A 21096-nucleotide genomic window follows, 5' to 3' on the forward strand; every position below is an offset into this window, starting at 1 on the left:
CTTAAAGGTATGATACTTTCTTTTACTTTTCTTCTTTGGCTTAATGTGTACCAAAGCAATCTGTGATGAATATGTACATACTCAGGAGGATGAGCACATCTTTTATGTAATCTGCTAAGCTAATTGTGTCAGGGGCCATTGTTAGCAGACAGAACCCGATGTGAATTTCCAGACTCTGTCATGGCTGTCAGGTCGACAGAGTGGCATAGCGTGAGCTCTCCGACTTGCTCATTCATGCAGTTTCTCTTTTTTTTGTGTGTGTGTGTGTGTGTGTGTCCTACCAGCTAACTACACCACTGCATTATTCACATTCATGAAATAAACAGCTTGACAGCTCTGCTCCTTAATAAACTTTGGGGGGGAAAGGAACAACAAAGTGTACTTGCACAGCATGAGAGGTAGTCAGTGTGTGTGTGTGTGTGTGTGTGTGTGTAGGGGTTCTCAAGTGCAACAGTTCTCAAATGTTTCAACCACAATAATGATAATAATGCAATTAAAATTAATAATTTTATATGCTGTGTAAGATAACACAGTGAATGAAATCATACAATTAAATGAATCCTCATTTTGTGTTGGACCCACAAAGACACCTCTTAACCATGGGTGCCCTGGAACCCTAGTTTGAGAGACCTAGTTTAATAGTAATACAATCTGACAATAACACTGATGATAATAAATATTGGGATATTGGACAAGTGAAAATGGAATACTGTGCATGTTAGCACTGTTAGCACTGTTCTAGAACACTGAAATGCCTGGAAATGTGTCTGAACTGTGGGATTCTAGAACTCCTTCTGGAATGCAACGATAGGAGAGATTCACAAAGACAGTTTGATGTTACAGGTTTTGCTTAGAATCATCTTAATTCAGAGATTGACACATCAGAAATAATGGTGGTGCCTATGCTAGTTAGCTTGCAATCTAGCTAGCCAGTAAGCAAGCTAACTACGCAGCAGTTGAACTATCTCACAAACTAACTAGCTAATGAGCTGAACTTTACATCCTTCAAGCTAATTCACATGCATATAAGGCACAGCTTCGGTCACGAAAAGATGCTTGTTGACTATGACCAACTATGACCTGCTTTCTAGCAACTTTCTAGCAAAGTTGTGATGTAGGCTAGTCTGCCAAACGTAATGTACACAGTGAAAAAAGACGTCTCACTTTGAAAAACTGAAAACTGCTTGCCAGTTAGCTCCCCATTTTAAACACTAGACATTAAGCTTGCTTGCTAGTGAGCTCACTAACTAACTCAGTTAGTTCTCTAGCTATTTAGTTCACCAGCAAGTTATTAGCTTGATAGCAAATTTTTTTAGGTGCCACCAATCTTTCTGAATTTCCAAGAGAGGGAAATGATGTGTCCGTTAGGTACACTGCAGCACTTCAGAACAAATCATGTGACGTCAAACTGTCTTTATGAACCTCCACCATTACCTAACAGATAATAATAAGGAGCAAACGGAATGCCATGTCGGCTAGAACGCGTAAAACTTAATTCTATGCCTCCCTTTGGAATGTTGGAATGTTTAGACCTGTAGACAGCAAAGGGTACCGGAATATGGCCGAATGTTATAGCTACTAAATGGTAGGTCTAACAGCATAATAGTGCAGCTAGTTTTGCTAAATGCGAGATGATTGCTCTTCTCTTCCGCCTACACAGTATACACACACACCTCATCAAATCAGCACCACCACACTAATTTTGCCATGCAGCAACAGTGGATGGAGGGCGGGGAGGGAAGAGATGCCGGAAGCTACAAATGTGCCAGCATGAGAGGAAATTACACTGATCATGACCGGGGGTCCACTGTGTGTGCAAAAAGCATCCGATTGATTTAGCAGGTTCTTCCATCGGAGAGAGAGGAGAGCAAACACTCCTGACACATTCGGGACAAGCCATTTATAATCCATGAGTTCATCCATTCTTTCATTCTCTCTTCCTGCTTTCTCGTTCTTTTATTGCCATTTTTGCTCCCATTTTCTCTTTCCCTCTTTGACTCCTTTCTTCCATCCTTCATTCATTGACTCATTCATGTTTTATACCTTTCTTGATTCCTTCCCTGCTCCTTTTTTTAATTTTACTATTGTTTTTTTGTTCTTTATTCCTTTTTTCACACCTTTCTTCCCTTCTTCTTTATTCGTGTCTACATTGTTATGTAATCCATCTTTCATTCTCTTTCTGTGTGTGTACCTGCTTTTTACCTTCCTTTACTTTCCCACAAAACTCTCTTCCATAATTTACCAATTTATTCCTTTTATTTCTTGCTGGATTGTAATCTGTCATTTTTATTGTTTGTCCTTCACGTAAATGTAATCTATGTAGTCTTTCATTCTGTAATTATTTGTTCCTGCCTTCTGCCTTTATTTTCAATTTTCATTTACCACACACATTTCTTCTTTTTCCCCTGCATAAGTGTTTTTTATTGTCTAGTCTTTTCTTTAAACGTCTTTTTCCTCTTGCATGGATGAAAGAGTATGAAAGGTCATTAGTGAAGTCTTTGCATCTTCTCCCCTCCACTCTCCTTTGACCTCCCCCCCCTCCCCTCCTTGGGCCTTCTCTGTATTCAAGCCTTGTTTACCGATCCCACTGATTCGTGAAACAAATTGGACTCCTTTGACCCAGTTGATCAGCTAGGCAGGCAGCAGTCGAACTCACAGAGCAGGAAGAGGCTGTACAGTTCCTTAACAGTGAGGACAGGGAGATGTAGTAGAATGGCAACACCAAGCCTTTCTGTTCTACTAGCCCCTAGTAATGAATGGCCACATGGTGCTGTTCAGATAAATGAGTGTGTATGAGCGTGAGAGAGAGATAGGGACTTGCAGAGAGAACTAGCGAGGGAAAGGTGTGTTTGTGTGATTCCTCTTGTGTCTGAGTGTGTGTGTGTGTGTGTGCACTTGATGAATGGTACAAACTACAGCTGCGACTCCCCTCTCCCTCTCCGTCATAACCTTGTCCTTCTTCATCACTCAAGCCGAGCAGCAACAAGGACGACGACCGCTTCTGGTTTTAAACTCAACCAGAATGGGCTGCGAGTGAGCCGGCTATCTTAACCCCCTCCCTTTCTACCTCCATTCCCCCCCTGCAAGACAGGAATCAGTGCCTGAAAAGACCCTGAACGCGTCGGCAACCTTAAATTCAGTGTGCATCAGGGTTGTGCAGGTCTACTTCAGCAGGGTTTCATCATCAGCTCTCTTGAACAGCCACTGTAGCTGCCTTAGCTCGGGTTTGCTTCTTTGGATACAATCATTTTATTTCATGCTGCTCCCACGGTTGGCTTGGCAAAGCTCCCTCCTTCTCTCTGCTCTTTAATCCCAGTGATGATCAGTGTAAAAAAAAAACTCTGTTGAGAATCCACCACTGTGTCACTTTGCTTCTGAGCTGAACGACGCCCTCTTTCTCGTTTGAACAAGTGGACATGAGTAAATATACAAAGTACGGCAGTATATTTACATGTTTGGCTTCCTCCCCTCCTCCTCCTCTCTTTCCTCTTTCTCTACAGCTGGAGTACTTCTTACTACACAATGCTATACCACTCTATACTACACTTGTGTTGTACTACACCCTCCCTGTTCCTCTCTGCATCTCCTTTTCTCCTTGCCAGGGTTGAACGTGTCGAGGTGGGACTGTAGTTATTAGCTGTCGGAGCTTGACGTTCATTTGGTGTTATCAGCACTTGTTTAATGGCTACTTAATGGGATTAATGGGCATAAGGTAATGAGCGTGGGATGGAGCAATGGCTGCAGGGGGAAAAAACGGATGGGTCAGGGAGGGGGAGAGAGAGAAAGAGGTGAAGGAAGGTAGCATTGTAAATGGCTCACCAACTTGGAGGGATTTGCTTACGACAGGAGATTGGAAAGAACTGCAGATGGCAAAAGTGCAATCCAGCGTCTCACGCTGCAAACACAGAATATGTTTCCACTAGCTTAGCACCAGAATATTGATGCTAACACAGTTCCCAGTGGGCTTCAGTATTGCTCAGTTATGAATAACACTTGCAGCAGACATGAATAAGCAGCTCTGAGATACAAACTGTAATATCTACTCCCTGCTCTTCCTCTTATTTTAATTTTTTCCGAGAGCTACTTGCTACAAGGATGCAAACACAGAAATCTGCTGGAGTCAAGGGACATCCTTGCCCAGAGGAAGGTCTCGTGGTTCTTTTAGTATTCTAGGTAATGGCCCTATCCTTTCCAAGCCAGGAAATTTCGATGAGGACTATATTGCACTGAGCGAGGAATTTTAATGTCGTCGCAGAGGTGACTCTCCCCTGAGTTATGACAAAAATATTGATCACGCTTCAACGTCTAGCGGGAGGAGGCGGAACGGCAAGGGCAGCAAAGAGAGGAATATTGAATAGGGTAATGGGTAAAGGCAGCCAAACGTACGAGGGCACTCAAGACGGCCTGAAAGAGAGACTGACAGGAGGGTGGAGGAGAGGAGCAGGCAAATGAAAAGAAGCATGGATGTTTGCACTGATTGTGCTGCCAAAAGTAGATATCCAAACATCAAGAAGTATATCCTTGATAATTAGAGCACTGTCAAATGAGCCGTGTTGTCTATATGAATGAACTCCATATCTCTTCAGTCACACAGTTTGCTATAAATACCTCACATCGTTATTGTTTCTTCTTGATCTAAAGATAGTAAAAACGTGGAACCGCTTTAGCTCGAGGCAATGCAAAGCTAATCTGGGATGTGTAAGAACAGTTGACAGCTACATTACTCTGTCTTCCTCCCTCCGCAGTCCACTGGTCCATGGCTAATAAGTTTATAAGGAGGGGAATAATGCTTTATAAAAAGCCATTCAGCCCTCCTGTGGAATCCCATCACATCTCTAATTACCAGCTTGAGGAAAAAAGGTTTAAGCCCACCATATCAGTCTAAAAGGCTTGATGGAGAGGTTGGAGCATAATTGTTTACCGTTGTGACACAATCATGAAGGCGGTAAGCTGCTGTTTTCAGGCTCTACATGGCAGACGTGTCTAATCGTCCACTGATGCAGGCAGCCAGGGAGTACACAGAAGAGAGAATCATTTTTTAGGGAAAATCCCTGTACTCATTTAACAAAACATACCTTTGTTTTCCAACACAAAGGCAAGTTTTTCTGGTTTTTTTTAAACTCCCCCAACTCCCCCACCCCCCACCCCCCCAGTGATGCCAGGAGAATTGATTCTGCACAGCACTAGTAATTAGCTTGCATTATGAGATCCCTGTTGCCAGGAAAGCAAAGCTCAAAAACCAAAGCTGCTGTGGTTTTAATGCCAAGATCAGGTGCTCAGATGTTCGACAGGCTGCCTGGCCGTGGGGCTAAGCCCGGGCTTAGCCCTGACACAGAGAGATTGCCGTGCGCAGAGGAGGGAGGAAAAATTGCCTTTCATGGATTCAGGCAGATTATAGAGTTTAAGTCACCTGTCTACAACAGTTCATGGTCACGACGAATACTTTCCATCTATCTTAGGAGCCATTTCCCTTTTTTTGGAGGCTGACAATGACAGATTACAATATCGCTCCCAGACTTCTACTTGGCGTAGTCGCAATCCCTCACAATGGCAGTTGTCAAGTACAGCAAAGCAGGCCAGGCCCGGTTTACTCAGTTCAATGCGGTTCGGAGGCAAAATAGGACATCAATCAACAAATCTGAGCTATGAAAGGAAAAAAACCTCCTCTGTATGTAGTGGGAGGACATTGTTTGGCCTCTGTTCATAGAGTCATTGAAAGCGAATGAAGCTGTTCATTTTGATGAAAATCAAAGACTGTGTGGTGACATTTCTAACTTCTGTTGAAAAGTAACTGCAAAGAAATAAATTTGCTGTCAAACACACAGACATGATCATTATTTGCTCAAAAACCATTAAATGTTTGAAGGTCACAATGAGCTGTACACTGGTTCACCTTTACATAAGAATGTTTCTGGATTCTATAAAGGATTTTTAATTCAAAATCTATGAGACACTTGGGTATGTACAGTAATCATGTGAGTGTATTTTTCACAACCATAAAGGTGGAGGGGGAAATGTTGTGGGGTTGGTTGAGTATCTACTGATCAAAGGACAGTAAAACTTGTCTTTGTTTCTTCTACTTAGTTGAACTTTCTAGACAAACCTGAAAAAACACTGATCTTCAATGATACATCGGACACAGTCTTTTATAGAACAGACAGTAACTTTCCTAGAGTGAACAGGGGAAAAGGCCTTGTCACTGCAAAACAATTAATCATTTGGCTTTAACTTTCAGTTGCTTGACATTAGCAGGTCGGCACTTTTCCATTATATATCAACCTCTCTGGAGACCAAAAGTTCCCTTTCTGTGGTATGACTGAAATTATGTGGCCCATTTGGAAGAGGTTGAAGATTTACATATTTGGGGGTGGAAGTAGAACCCTTTGTCATTCCAATGGGCTCCATTTCAGCCAAATGACTTAAAATTAATGCCGCCCATTTGAAGAAAGAAGTAGAATTTTGTTTCAGATTTGGAGATCATTTATCCATCCCTGTGGGGCTACAGCTCCATTTCTGTAGCCAGAGTCAAATTATTACGAGGGACAAAGAATCCATTTTGAGAACTTTGTTACTAGACCGGTTCATTTCGTTTGGAAGTCAGTCAAGTCATTCTGGAATATGCGACTCACCACCAACCTGTTGCTATAAATAATAATAAAAAATAATAAAAACAAAAGTGTAATTTCCTCGAAGGCCGACTGTGGCAAAAATCTAAACGAAGCCAGTTTGACATGTAGTCTTTGCATTCTCCCTGCTCTCCTCCTCTTCCTCCTCTTTCTCTCTGGCCTCTTGCATCTCCTGTAGTGCATTTTGCTAGCCTTACTTCAGCTCCTCTTGACAGAACTGCATTGCAACCCTCCTCCTCCTTCATCTCAGTGCATCGCCTCTCCTCTCCTGCCCGCTGCAGTATGGCAGTAGACTGTTCCTCTACAGACTCGTGCATCCCCCTTTCCTGCTATTGCCTTCACAGTATGTTGCCCCTCCTCCTCCCTGCCCCTCCTAAGTCTCCCCCACTGCCATACACTCACCCCCGCTGAGTGTTGGCAGCAGTGCGACACCTTAGATAATTGAGCCTTGCTGTCTTGTTCGCTCCTTGATAGACAAAGCGGTTGTTTTCCTTAAGGAGGACAAACAACGCATAGTTGGTAACGTGTTGTTAGAATATGCTGTGTTTAATTCTGATCTTTTTTTTATTAGACCCCAAAGGCTCCAAAAATGAAGCTACTCACAAGAAAGGTACTTTCCTTTTCTTTTTTCCCTTTTTTCTTTTTTTTCTTCTTCTTTTCTTCCCTGACCATGGTTTTGTTGTTTGTCTCATGCGATGATGAGGCATTTTCCAAGTGTTGAGAAAACTGAGAGTGTTAAATAAATGCCTTCTTGGTTTAAATATGTAGAGATTGCCATGTATTGTTGTAGGTTTTGTCAATCAAAATTTTCCAAATTTTACTGTGTAGACATCACTGTAGAACATCTGGTGACAGGAACAATTAAGCAAAAAAGTATTTGTCAAACATCAGCAATATATTTCAAGCTTTATTCATTATGTTGCCACAGACACTTTTCTCCCTTAATGCCACGCATAATTGTTTCATTAGTGGCAAAACATGTTAGAAAAAATTGCTCAGTAGATAATAGTTAATTCCTCCACAACAGCAGATATTAAGCTTTTTATCCCAGGCTCAAGTGTGCCTGTTTCCTTACCATAAAACTGTCAGTTCCCTCATAAAGGCAAATCTAGACACACAGCTCTTTTTAACTTGGCTTGTGTGTAACCTCACCCCACCTCCAAATCATTCTGCTGGTCAGAAAACTTCCAAAACTGCTTTAATCTTTAGCTTAACAACAAGCCTGTTTGCACTTGATTATGGTTGTTATGAAAGTCTGTTGTACTGTAGATATACATATATGATACTGGTCAACTCCTGTACATCGTATAGCAGCTATAGCATAGGTCAACTCCCTTCATTGTCAAGTTGAACAAAACCCTTATGGGTGCCACATAACGGTGCACTGATAGTGAGTCACAGGTCAGAGTAACAACTGAAAAAAAAACTAGCAGAACAAAAAACTATAAATGGCAGAAGTATAAAAACATATATACATCTGCCTGAGACACGACCAGACTATCAGTGTCGATGAAATGCAAGCTGTTCTTTTGTACAGCTTTTGAATCACCATTATGTTTTAGAAGGAGTAAACATAGTGCTATAGTAGATATAGTTCTATTGATGTTGGAATTGCAACATAAAAAATGCCACAGAAGTTTCACACACAACACCTTCTGGGCATCTTTCCAAACTTTGCAAGCATCTTCAGAGCATGTCACACATAGGAGTGACTTAAGCCTTTGTTTTCATAAATTGTGATACATCTTATGGTATAGTATATAGTAGGATGGTATAGTATCGTATAGTGTAGTAGTAGTAGTAGTAGTAGTAGTAGTAATTGTGTAGTATAGTACAGTTCAGTATGTATAGAATAGTACAGTGAAGTATAGTACTGTATGTATAGTATAGTGTAGTTAATTATTGTAGTATATTGTGTAATATAGTATGGTATAGTATACTATGGCGTAGTATAGTGTAGAGTACAATAGTGCAAAACAGTGCAGTAAAGTGTAAAGTGTAAAGAGTAGTATGGAAGTATAGAATATTATAGTACAGAAGTGCTGTGCTGTATATAGTGTATTTATATCGCATATAGGATAGAATACTGCAGTGGTATAGTAGAAAACAAAAAAAAGTGAGAGAGAAAAAAGAGAAAGTGCAGTGCAGTGCAGAGTACTGTATAGTACAGAACAGTATAGTATAGTATAGTACAGTATAGTGCGGTAATGAATAAAAGTGCACTACAGTACAGTACAATACAGTACAGTACAGAATAGCTTTGTAACACTTCTCTCCATTTGTTCCGTGTTGAAGAATCTCTTTCAGCCCATTTGGCTTGTTAGCTTAACATGCTAACGCTTGTAGCACAGCAAGCCCTTTACACAGTGGCTCCTGTCAGTTTTAACTAATGTGTATGTGACCCTGATTTACATGCACAGAGAGGAAGCCATGGTAAAAAAAAAAAAACCCATACACACTCCACACACATGGATACACACAGTGGTCCATCCTGCATTCAGTGCTGCAGGACTTTCTAGACAATTACTGTTGGTGATGGAGCAAACAGCAGAGGTGATGCACTGGGCAATGTTTTTAGGCATTGCTGCCAGACACAGTTAATGCAGGTTAAGAGAGCTTATTTCAATGTTTCCTGGCAACTGAATATTCCTTAGTGATTATAGCAACAGTGCTGAGGAAACATTGGAGGTTCCAATGCTCAAAAAGTTGACTTGGGCCACGCCGTCCTAAGATGATTAAAACAAAAATTCAACTTCAGCAGCGTCTTTATCCGCAGTACTGCAGATATGATCCTTTTGTGTCTGATTACTTTGGGTGACTAATGCTATTGAGAGAGACTCTGTTGGTTTGCAGACTAAAGACCCCAATTACCTCCTGAGCTTATTCTGCTGGCCAATACTGTCAGCTTCACAGGAGACAATGTTTTATATTAGCAGGCAGCAGCCCGTCTGCCTCCAGGTTGCTGCGATGCATAACTTACCCAATTGCAGAGCTAATGAAAAATAATTTCTCATTTTAATGTTCAAATAGCAGGAGGAGAATTATAGCTTAAGAAGTTCAGCGGTGTTAGAGCGGAATGTCAATCTTCATCTCATAATACAATATTTGTAGCAGTGACTTGAGGCATTATCAGGAAATGGCAGCAAAAATACAAAAGTTTGTAATTACTACTAATCAATTTTTTATAGTGATATGTCTTGGTTAAAATAATAAATAAAAATAAATACTAAAAATAGTACTAAAAATACTAATACTAAAAAATAAATACTATGGCTGGATTTTGAAGTGATCTAACACCACTGTGTATTAACTAATGGAAAACTAGTCGACATGAACAACAATACTATAAAGTCTATTTAGGATGAGAATGTAAATGCCAATTTAGGGTTTGGCCTACAGTGATGATATATCCTGATAAAAATGTATCTTTTGTCATCATTTATAAGGAGATGGCTAGTCCTTTAATATTTGGGTTTACAGGTTAAATTACAGACATCTATCATTTTACATACCGACATTTTATAACTGACAAAACAGTCTGACCTCAAGGTCCATTTAAGGCGGGATTATTTTGTCAATAACTGTTTCATGACATAAAGAATGAACTTTGAACCTCCATCATATCTGCACATTGTATATTTGATGCTCCCCTCTATTTCTTCTTTAAAAAAATTAAAAAGTCTGCCATATAGTGATCTAAGCAATTCTCTAGTCTTAAAAGGATTTAAAACAGAGTCACAGGCCAGAAAAGGTTGATAAATTATTTTATAAAGAAATAGGCAGTGCTGGTTTTATGTAAAGGTTTTCCCTAACTGGTTGCTTAAACATTTGACATCTTTAAATTGTCTTCCATTGTCTTGCGCAGTTGCTTACACTCTTGAAAACAGAGTGCTCCAGATTTGGAGCAAAATGAGAATCATCTCAGCCAGCCTATTGACAACTGTAGGTAACAATTCAGGAGGCTAATTTAGCAAAGAGAGAAAACGGATATTAATGTTAACATGCTAGTGCTGGTTTACATCCTTTAGTGAGTATGCTAATCATATACTGAGTGATTTAAAAAAAATAGTTAAGTATGAATCTGACATTACAAATCAACTGGATGGACAGTGATAAAATGATACGCTCTTTATCAGAAACAAAAAATCAGTCAGATGCGGTGCTAACTCCTAACTGAAAGCACTCTATTGACAACTGACAACTTATCAGAAAGGATGTGGCATTCTGGAGATTAAAGCTCATTGATTTGTTCTGATCATGCCTCTCACTTTGCACAGCAAGCGATAACGAGTATTTTATTTCCTTTCTGTGCTTTGTCTTGATCTGCCTTAAGTATCCTCAGTGGGACCCTCGAACCTTTTACTTGTAATGATGGTTATTAACGTGCACACTCGCTCTTTATCATCGCATCTGGTGACGCAAATCTTTACTAGAAAGTAGCGTGCAGGCTCATCTCTGATCTACAGAGCCAGTCAGCTTTAGACATCTTTGGTGGAAATGTCAGTTTTAGGAGAGGGGAGGACAGCAGAGGAGACATGGCAGGAAAAATATTGTGTTAATGTTAAAGGAAGAGAGGAAAGATGCGAGAGGAGAAAAGGGGGATGGGAGACTACAAAAGCAAAGGAAAGGCAAATACGAGGAAAGGACAATCTACCAAAGAAAAGAGTAATGAAGAAAAAGAACAGAGAAATGAAAGAAAATGAAATTATCTAGGGTTGTTGTAAAACAAACTCAATTAAAGGACAGTGAAGGGGAGGAGAGGACATCAAAAGAAAGACAGTAAGAAAAGAAAGTAGTACACCAAAGGAATTAACAAGGTGAAGGAAAGGTAACAAGAACAAGGAAGGAACTGTAATACGAAAAAAGAAAAGGTAAAAATGAGAAAGGAAAGAAAGGAGAGAAAAAATGAAAACAGGAAACAAAACAAAGAGAGCCACAGCAGAGGAAAGAATGAATGAATGAGTCAAACAAACCAATGTAGAGACTGGAAGCAGAGCTGCTCGACAGGAAGAGAAAGCCATCATTGAAGAGGAGACGTAGGAGGAAGGGGAGAGGAGAGGAGAGAAAAAACAGGAACGAGGACACACGGGGGGGGGGATTTCTCTTCCAGCGTGTTCAGCAGAATCCAGTCAGCAGGTCAGGGCCCGATGCCTCGCCACGGCCGCCGTCGGCAGCAGCCGTTCTTCCTGATTAGAGGCTCTGCTCTGCTCCTTCTGTTGTGGGATGTTCAGCACATATTACACACAGCTCACCTCCTCGCACCGGCACTTTATGCAGATTAATGTTAGGCCAAGGGATATTTGTCTGCTAACAGATTCTGGGCTCTCCTTCCCCCTCGGTGCCATGCAAGAGGCCCGAGGATTCAATCTGTCTCTGTAGATTTATGCTTATCCGAGTGCCCGGTTTCATGGAGGACGGCTTTGTAATATGATTGCATAGAGCTTTTGAGAGGTGACACTTTAATGTGACGACTGCAGGTTGGAGCATATTGCGGTTATTTTACTTTTTTATTGAGAGCAAAAAAAAATCTGCTGCTATGTAGATTTATGCTTATCCAAGTGGCCTGTCTCATTGGGAACACCTTTATAATGTGATTGCACAGTGCTGCAGAAAGCCAGCACTGCAAAATGATTACTGCAGGCTGGAGCACATAGTGTGGTTTTAGTGAATGTAAAGTAGAATATACCCCTATACAGATTAATGCCCATCCAAGTGGCCTATTTTAAAAAGTATAATCTGGCTGCACAGTGCTTTAGAAAAGGAAACACTCGGGTGTGATTGCAGGGCTTCCCTCGACTGAAGAAATTCCATCAAATCCTCATTCCTACACGACAAAACAAGTCATTTGTCTGTGCCCTCCAGAAACGCATGTAAATGTTGTCTGATCTTTCACCTCTATAGTTAATGTGGTTAATTAATATCAAATAGTGAAAAGATGGCTTTGAATAATGTATGAATGGATGGATTTATTTTCATTAAAGAAAAAAAAAATCTCATTTCAAAGTGTAAATACCGCATGGACACAGGAAGTGCTTGTTAAAGAAGAAACTGCTCCCTGTGTCGATTTATCATTGTCTCGCTTTCCTATAATTTCCAGAATAAAAGAGCAGAGCAGAGACTCTAATTAAGTTTGCTGTATTGCAGGAAGTGCATGTTACACCTTTTAATCCCAATTTTGTTTCAATATAAAGATGTAGAACTATGTCAGTCCATATACTTTGTCAGATGTCGAATGCACTTAAAGAAAGTATTGACTAAAATAAAAAAAATGAAAATCCATTCATCCGTTTATTAAACCCTCTCATCCCAGGCAGAGTCGACACAACACACATAGTCTAAATGAAAATAAAAGATAAAATAAGAGTTTGGTATTCTGTGCGCTACAGTAGTAACATAGTAATTGAATTATACAACCTTTGATTTTTACTTGAATTATCTAAAACATGAAAAAGGGTATGATAATATGAATCAACGTTTTATCTGTGAGGTTGAGAGAAGGACTGCATGCGAGTGTTTGAGGGATAAGGTGAGGGGGCGGAATGTGTGTGTGTGTGTGTGTGTGTGTGTGTGTGTGTGTGTGTGTGTGTGTGTGTGTGTTTCTCCACTAATCTCACATGACTATCTACCTTCCTCTCAAGATGATTAAAAGCTTGAAACTAAGAGCGGAGCATCACGACACACTGTTAAATCACACACTGATTTATTGAGCAGATGACCATCTCACACACACACACACACACACGACAAACATTCCATCTGCACACACGGTCAGGCAAACAAACATGCAAACAACAAATAAGAACGATCAAGCATATGCTCATGTTCACACACGCAAGAACACACACACACACACATGCAATTAGTCGAACACACAATAACACACACATATACACACACACGTGTACAGTGCAAATACAAACACTACACTGCTCACATTTTTTGCTTTCTTGTTTTTTACTTTTTTCAAATCTCTCTCTCTCACACACACACACACACATTCTCACACACAAACACACACACTTTGCAGCATCACTGCCTTTCAGTAATCCAGTGGAATAAAGCTCCAGTCACCTCGTCTCCGTCGCAGTGTCGCCGCGTCGCTGTGTCGCCGCGTCGCTGTGTCGCCGCCCTAGACCTGCTATTGATTTCTGTCCCTCTGCAGTCAGGAAGCTGCCAGCCTGTCATGTCCGCCCGTCAGTCAAAGCCTGGCCTGGAAAGCCCTGGAAGGTCCTGGAACGCTGCTTACTAATTCACTTCAGGCTTAGTTCACTATTATGTATTTGAGACAGGCAATGTGTTTTCTTGAGTAAAGTGACCTGTTATATTTTTGGATGGCAGAAAATATTCTAGCGATCAAAAACATAAATGTCCAAATATCCAGTGGTCATGCCCGCTTCTTGGAGTGACTGGCCAGGTGTGCCAGGTGTGTGCCAGGTATAAAAGTTACTCCACTGTCCATGTTGACCGCTGGGTCCCATTGATCACCAGTGTTGATGTAATGCAGGCTTTCAGAGAAGAGACTACAGGAGTGTGACTAAAATTTGCATAAGCTTGTGAACAACAGCTGCAACAGATATGACCTGATACTCTGACTCTCCCTACACCTTCGCTCTCCATTTTTAAGTTAAAATCTCTCTCACCAAATGAGGCAACCTGTGTGCAAGCAAGATTCAAATCCGAGGTGCAATTTATTGGCTGCACCACTACGTAAAAAGGGGAAAATTCTAGATGTCCTCTGAATTATTTCATACAAACGTTCCCCACAGTTCAGCCCGACTTGGTATCTATGGAAACCTCGAGAATCCAATGGAATTTATTTCACTGGGTTTTAAAGGATGAGGCTGATAAGGAAGATATTTTTCTTATAGTCAACAAATCTGAAGAAAAGACCAAAACCAACAATGTGTTAGTCCTTCTCTCAGGTTTCCCTACCCTGTCTGTGACTCTCTGCCCCAAGATGTCAATCTTTAAAAGCAGCTCACAAATATATAGGTTTCAGTTTTTTAAAGGCTCAGTAACATTTGCCATGTGTTGCTCTAGTGAGTATTTGGGGCAGCAGGACGGTGTATGGGGGATTTAAGCAAAATAAACTACAGTGTGTGTGTTCATGGTAATGATCCGCCATTGTCACACGTCACCCAGTGCAGCAGTGTGGCTCATTGATGTCTTTTTAATAGTTTTGGGACAACAATGAAGCTCTATGGCAGAGAGGAATAAGATATATCAGGCCTAGATACACACACATTACTTGTTAATAGGATCAATTCATTGGTGGTTTTGGTGGTTTCATATTTATTTAATAAAACAAAAAATCATAATATTTATTATTTTTATATATTTGATGACATTAGAAACATCAAAAATAGGAATACCCTTATCCTTTATTTTTATAGATAGCTAGATATATAGATGTTTGTTTTTCAGGGCGCTCTGGCCCATGATTAATGCCTAGATGAGACTGTGTGTGTGTGTGTTAGAATAATATGAATAAACAAAGGGAATATGAGGGAGAGGAAGTGCACACATGCAAGCACATGCTGACAGGCAAACACTCACACACACACACACATTCTCACTGCAAACATACAGGGCACACACACACCGTCACATGGAGAAACTGAAAATGCTCGCAGGCATGAATGCCAATTTTGAGTAAATATGCATAGACAAACACACACACACAAACACACACACACACACACAGCCTCAGGTGATTTCTGACCAGGCTGCCATCCATCTCTCCATCCTCTCGTCTCTGCCTGCCTCCCACTTTGAATACATTTCATCTCATAATGACACTTGAACACCCTGTGGCTGAAAGAGAGAATATGAATGAGAGAGGAAGTAAGAGACAGAGTGACAATGAGACAGGGAAGAAAGGGGAAAAAGCAAAAGAGAAAGAAATAGATTCATGGAGAGAGAGGAGAGATGAGGGAAGAGGAGGATGAGGAGTAAAACATATTTCTCCTCCCTTGCTGGGAAGGAAAATTAAGTTTTTCCCTAAAGTTCACTCAATGGAAGAGGCGATGATGGATGGTTGAATATGTCGGCAGGAGAAACCATCATTCCTCATCTCGCCACTCCAATTAAAATGTGACAGGAAGTGTTTTTATTCCCCCGCTGCTGATCAACCGCACTATTTACTTCCTTGCTTAAAGCCAAAACAGTTTACTGTTCTATAGGAGAAGCCAGGTATACAATTTTATATGTGGGAGAATAATGAGAGCTGTCTGTGTAAATGAAGAGGGATGTGGCACGGAAGAAGAGCTTCGGCATCTGCATGGGAATAAAGGCAGAAATAAACAAGAATGCGATGCAGACAGGTTCTTTTTTCAGGTGTTGGATATGGCTTTAGAGAAAGCACAAGGAAGAGAAGAGGGGAAAAAACAAGTCTTGTTTCAATAGTGTTTCATTGTTGAGTCAGGAGACGGACGACACTTTAATGTTTCGCCGCCTTCGAGCATTTTCTTTTCTTTTCTCCCCGGCGTTTCACAGCCTTGATGTTTATCTCCTCCTCCGCTGTCGTGTCTGGATGTAATAGAGGAAAAAAATTTAATAAAACAGCAGCAGCAGTAGTACGACAAAGTTATTCTCCCTCTTTTTATAATTTTTTTCTGCCTCTAGTGCTGCTTGTAGGCGTGTACAGAAAGTCAGGGAAAATCCTTGAAAGGTTGTTCATTTTGAGAATAAAATAAGTCTGTAAAGTTGCTGTATTTTTTTAATCAACGTGCAGCAGCCAAATGAATCAGTATGGTATGGAAATTGTCCTATCCTAGATTTGACTAAGATTTACAGACTTAAAGGGGCTCTTCAGCAATTTAGGATTGCTCTTCCATAAAGTTTGGGGACTTGCAAGAGACAGATTTTACTAAATGAATGGTCAAAATGTATGCAACAGAGGGCAAGATATCCTGACTTTTAGTCCCTAATATGGGTCCTACATTTCCCATAATGCAACTCAGTAGCATTTTTGTTAGTCCCTACCAGCCTATCAGATATCTAATGTTCCAGTTCAAGTAGTAAAAACGTAAAGGTCTATATACCATGAAAAAAGTTGTCAAAATTTACCTGCAACACATACACTCTTCGGGCATCCTCTGCATTTGTGGCCAAAGAGCCTTTGAAGGCTTTTTTCTTCTGAGTACAGAATCTGTTTTATGGCTTTTAGAAAACTTTTTTATAAGTTGAGCTGAGTAACTTCCAGGAATATAAAGCTCTCAGCGTTTGATAAAATGTTCATTATTTCACTGTTTCACTATCGAGTCAGGAGATTTATGATGCTTTAAAGTTCCCAGGGACATGCTTTTTTCTTTTGCTGGCATTTCAGCTCTGATGTTTATGCATGGAGCATAAGAACAAAATGATCACCTCCTCAGCTGTCGTGTCTGGACATAATGGAGGAAAAACAGCAATAGGAAAAGAAAAACAACCCTCTACTTCCCGCTCTCTTTTCTTTCTTTCTCTGTCAGACTGTCTCACTCTCAGTCCTGCTTGTAAAATGAGCTGTGTTCCTCAACTCCCATGAGCATGTGTGGGGAATATATATTAGTTCAATAAAAAGCAAAACTCCTTTCGCCGGACCATATAGCCTACAGACGACGCCCTATAAATATTTAATGTCTCACAGCCATTGTAGTGTTTTTTGCTGAAGGCAGCTCAATTGCAAAAGAGGCAATCCTGCGTAATGCAGAGTATTATTCATATAATTTGTAGCCGGTGACTTTTCTTCTCCCTTTGCTTTGTTTAGCTCTATGCCATTTGTTGCTTTGAATAAATCCGGCCTCACCGCTGCAGCGCTGAGGTGTCACTTAGAGGAGTGTAAATTGGGCATCAGGAGAGGAGAGAGTTAACTAAAGCATAGGAGAGCAGGACCGAGACAATCCTCTAGATATCTGTGTTTTACAACCCTCCTAAGGCCTGACAATGGCACATAACCCTCTGTACCGCCTATTCCCTCTTATAAAAGCGCAAGCTGTGCGGGTGGGCTTTACCTGAAGCTCATTTTAGAATAGACCCGCTGTCTTGATGTTCTGCAACCAATCAATAGGGCAATGACAGCCATGTGTCCATGACAGTATCTCTTTTTGAGAAAGTCATGGACAATTTTATTCTGCAAAGTCAAGGACTCTGGCCTGTTTACAGATTATAAAACAAGACGGTAGAAAATATGTGCATCTTTACTGTTGTTCCAATGTGTGGTACGTTTGCTACATGCTTTGCTCAGCTGTTGCAACTGTTCATCACCGTTGACAAGACACGACGGTGGAGTGACCGTCCATATGGGCCACAAACAAGTAAAAAGTGGAAGCTCATTGTCTTTTACCCTCCCAGGAGAAAAAATGTCATCAAGGTGAACTTGAATGTTATTCTCTGCTCATCCAGATGCATACGTAAGGGGATTTATCTGCAAGCTGTCTCATAACTCCCCGTTTAGGTTCAGGATTCTTGGTCCGACTCTGGGTCCAGAAAACTACTGGATTTGAAATTGCAAGTGTGAAAACATAATTCTGCTGTGGGGTGACAATTGTATCTTCAAATTGTAAACATGTAAGCGCCATAGATAGATAACAATGAAGATGAACAGCCTTGGTTTTCGATTGCCCTCCATGTGTTTTATGATTTTTTAAAGGCATTTTAAAATTTCTTTCATTAGCCCAAAGTTTTATGATTTTTTCGTTGCCATTTCGCAACAAAACTTAATTCTTCAAAACATAAAATAAAATAAAATTGAGATACACTAATATTTGTTTGAAAGAATTAAGCAATGTGCTCATAAATCTTTATTCTTGTTCAAAACGTCAACGTATTCGGAGTTCAAATTCAAAGTTCAGCACTGCTGATTCTTTCTGAATGAGTCCAAAATACACTCGTCTGAAGGAATTTCAGGATTCAACTTCCCCTTCCGCCAACAACATGTGGCAGTTTGACTTCCTGAGGTCATCAAAACTTAAATCTGCTCCTCAGACACGCACAGCTCAGCCGCCTCTGTCCTCAACATGAAGTGAGCTGTGACTGCTTTCAGCGCTGCAGTGTTTCAGACTAGTTTTGTTTGTGAGGAAGTCCGGCTGTTGGCTGAGTCATTGTTGGCAGATGGGGATCAAGCCACCACCAGAGGCTTGAGGATGGCTGCAGTGAGTCCTGGATTAATGCTGATGAGACCTCTAAACCTCACTGGAGGTTGATGAAGAGGCAAGAAGAGTATGTTTGTAAGCCAACGTCTATTCTGCCATCTTGAAGCAAGTTGTGCTAAGTTGCAGGGACTAAATTGAAAACCAAACAGAAATGATGGCTCTTTTTGTTGCTTTGCATTCAAGTGACATGTTAAATAATATATGTAGTATCAAGTAAAACTCGAAAGTGAGGGCAAAGACAGAGGATGTTGACAGAAGCATTCAATTGTGCAACAAATCACATGCCTATATAACAAAATGTCGTTTGTCAGTCGATTCCAAAATGACACATGAGCTTTTCATGATCACATTAAGGTCTGGTTAAGTTTAGGCAACTAAAACGATATCAGTAACCTGATTGTCTTCATTGTTAAAAGGAAACAAACACTGACGTTAAAGCCCAAAGCTTTGTACAACAAGACATGATGTCCTCCCATAAACCTTGTGAAGCACAATAAGACCGGTCACACTGCCTCCTGCTAATGTGCTGTCTTTCTTTCTGAAGAACAGAGTCTTGGATGTTGCTTTGGTCAGTTGACATGAATGGGCAAGAATGATGCGTCATGTCTTGTTTTTACATTCGTTATAATGGAAACAGCGTGTTTGTTAGCAGAGATGTTGGCTGAATCCTACTTGTTGTTGTGACTGGTCTGTTACTTCCTTGTTTGTCCTAATGACAAATTGATACTGCAAACATTATAGCAAGCTTGTTGCCGAGCTAGTTCAAATAGATGGAAACATTAACAGATGTAGGTCATAATTTCATTATATAAAACTGTAAAGACGTTTCTCAGTTCTTACCTTTTATGAAAAGGAAACACATAGACTGCATCAATTCTTATTGGGTTAAAGATACTAGACATGGTGGCTGTAAGTATCAATTTGGCATTACTGGATTGCAGATTCTACACTACATTGACAACAGTAATGCTCCCTGCAGTCTTTATGCACCTGCTATATCATCCTAACATATGGCATTTGGTGTACGTGGCATAACCTGCTGATTAGTGGATGCTTTAATCCAAAACGCCTTCCAATGTCATGAGTGGACACATTTGTAATAAGAGTGGCTCCAGTGGGAATGGAAAGCTTTACCTTGAAACAGTGATGAGATACAGAACCAAAAATATGCCAAGTTGCCATGTTTTCAGTAATGATGAAACTCAATTCGAGGTAGTGTTGACACAAACACAGTAAAACAGTCCCACAGGCTCATGTCTGGAATTCACATCCTCAGTCGGCAGCTTGGCGCTGGTTCCAGTGTCAGTTTTAAAATCACAACAAGGACGAGATGTTAAGTTGACACTGAAAAAAGCTCTAAGTCTGTTGATGGAGGAGTACAAAACCCGGCAAACTATTAATCATTAAAAAAGCAATTACAGGCACTTCCCAGCAGGTTTATCAGGCTGTCATCTTGATACCATCTGTATTTAGACCTATCTACTTCCTGGATAACCACCAAACACTCTTTTCTCTTTGTCAGTTCTGCTCTGAGGTGAAAAATTAGTAGATGATGATGACCAGCAAACGTGACGCTAAAAACTAAAAGGTTCTACGAATAACCAATATTCCACCAAATATACTTCACTATATGTTGTACATCCACTACATGTTTTGTGCAAGTTAGACAGCAGTATGCACTCTCACATTCATTGTTTCTGTTTCATATTGCAGTGATGCATACAGTCAATGTCCCGTCTCATTCTTTTATTCTTTATTATTCCTGCAAGAAATGTCAGTCCTTTGTGATCTTGCTGATGGCTACAGTAGTAGTGGACTGCTAGTCTATAAGCAAAATGCCTTGTTGGATTTTGTTTTTTAAACTTTTTATTGTACTCACAAAGGGTGACATGAAACATAAAAGGTGCCTTTTACACAAATGAGGACACATTTTTTCTTTGCATTGATTTGCAAAATTGGCAAGAATATATTTTTGCAGAAAAAGTGTCGAGATCTGATGAAATTGCAAGATATTGCAAATATTACAGATATTGGCAGAATCTGCATCAGTCATTTTGATCATAAGATTGTGAATTCCTGGGCGGTCAGTGTACTCCTCCAAAATGGCAATCTGAAACCACTGGTGATCATCACTTTTTGAAGGTTATCTTTATTTCTCATAGTGTACAAAAGAGCTGTTGACAGGAAATGTGACACGGGGGTGGGGCGGGTGTTTACATGCTACCTAAAAAACTGAATGGAAAGTTTAATCATTTTAATTTTCTCTGTGATGAAATTCACAGAGAGTCCTCCCTGTTAAAACAAAGTTCAGATGTTTTCCAACAAGCTGATGAAACCTG

The 21096-nt window shown here is 40.4% G+C and overlaps 1 protein-coding gene across 6 annotated transcripts in view; it reads left to right on the forward strand.

The window, feature by feature from the left end:
• The window catches only part of glra1 (glycine receptor, alpha 1), a 114821-nt gene that overhangs the window by 27047 nt on the left and 66678 nt on the right, over positions 1–21096 (forward strand). For 4 of the 6 annotated variants that reach the window (XM_044206197.1, XM_044206199.1, XM_044206198.1 and 1 more), the window contains one exon: positions 7198–7236. The exons of the other annotated variants lie outside the window; for them this stretch is intronic. In XM_044206197.1, the coding sequence (XP_044062132.1) occupies positions 7198–7236 (39 nt within the window). The remainder of the gene's footprint in view (positions 1–7197; positions 7237–21096) is intronic. 6 annotated transcript variants of the gene reach the window in all.

This window comes from Siniperca chuatsi, linkage group LG8, assembly GCF_020085105.1.
Source record: "Siniperca chuatsi isolate FFG_IHB_CAS linkage group LG8, ASM2008510v1, whole genome shotgun sequence".
Taxonomy (NCBI): Eukaryota; Metazoa; Chordata; class Actinopteri; order Centrarchiformes; family Sinipercidae; genus Siniperca; species Siniperca chuatsi.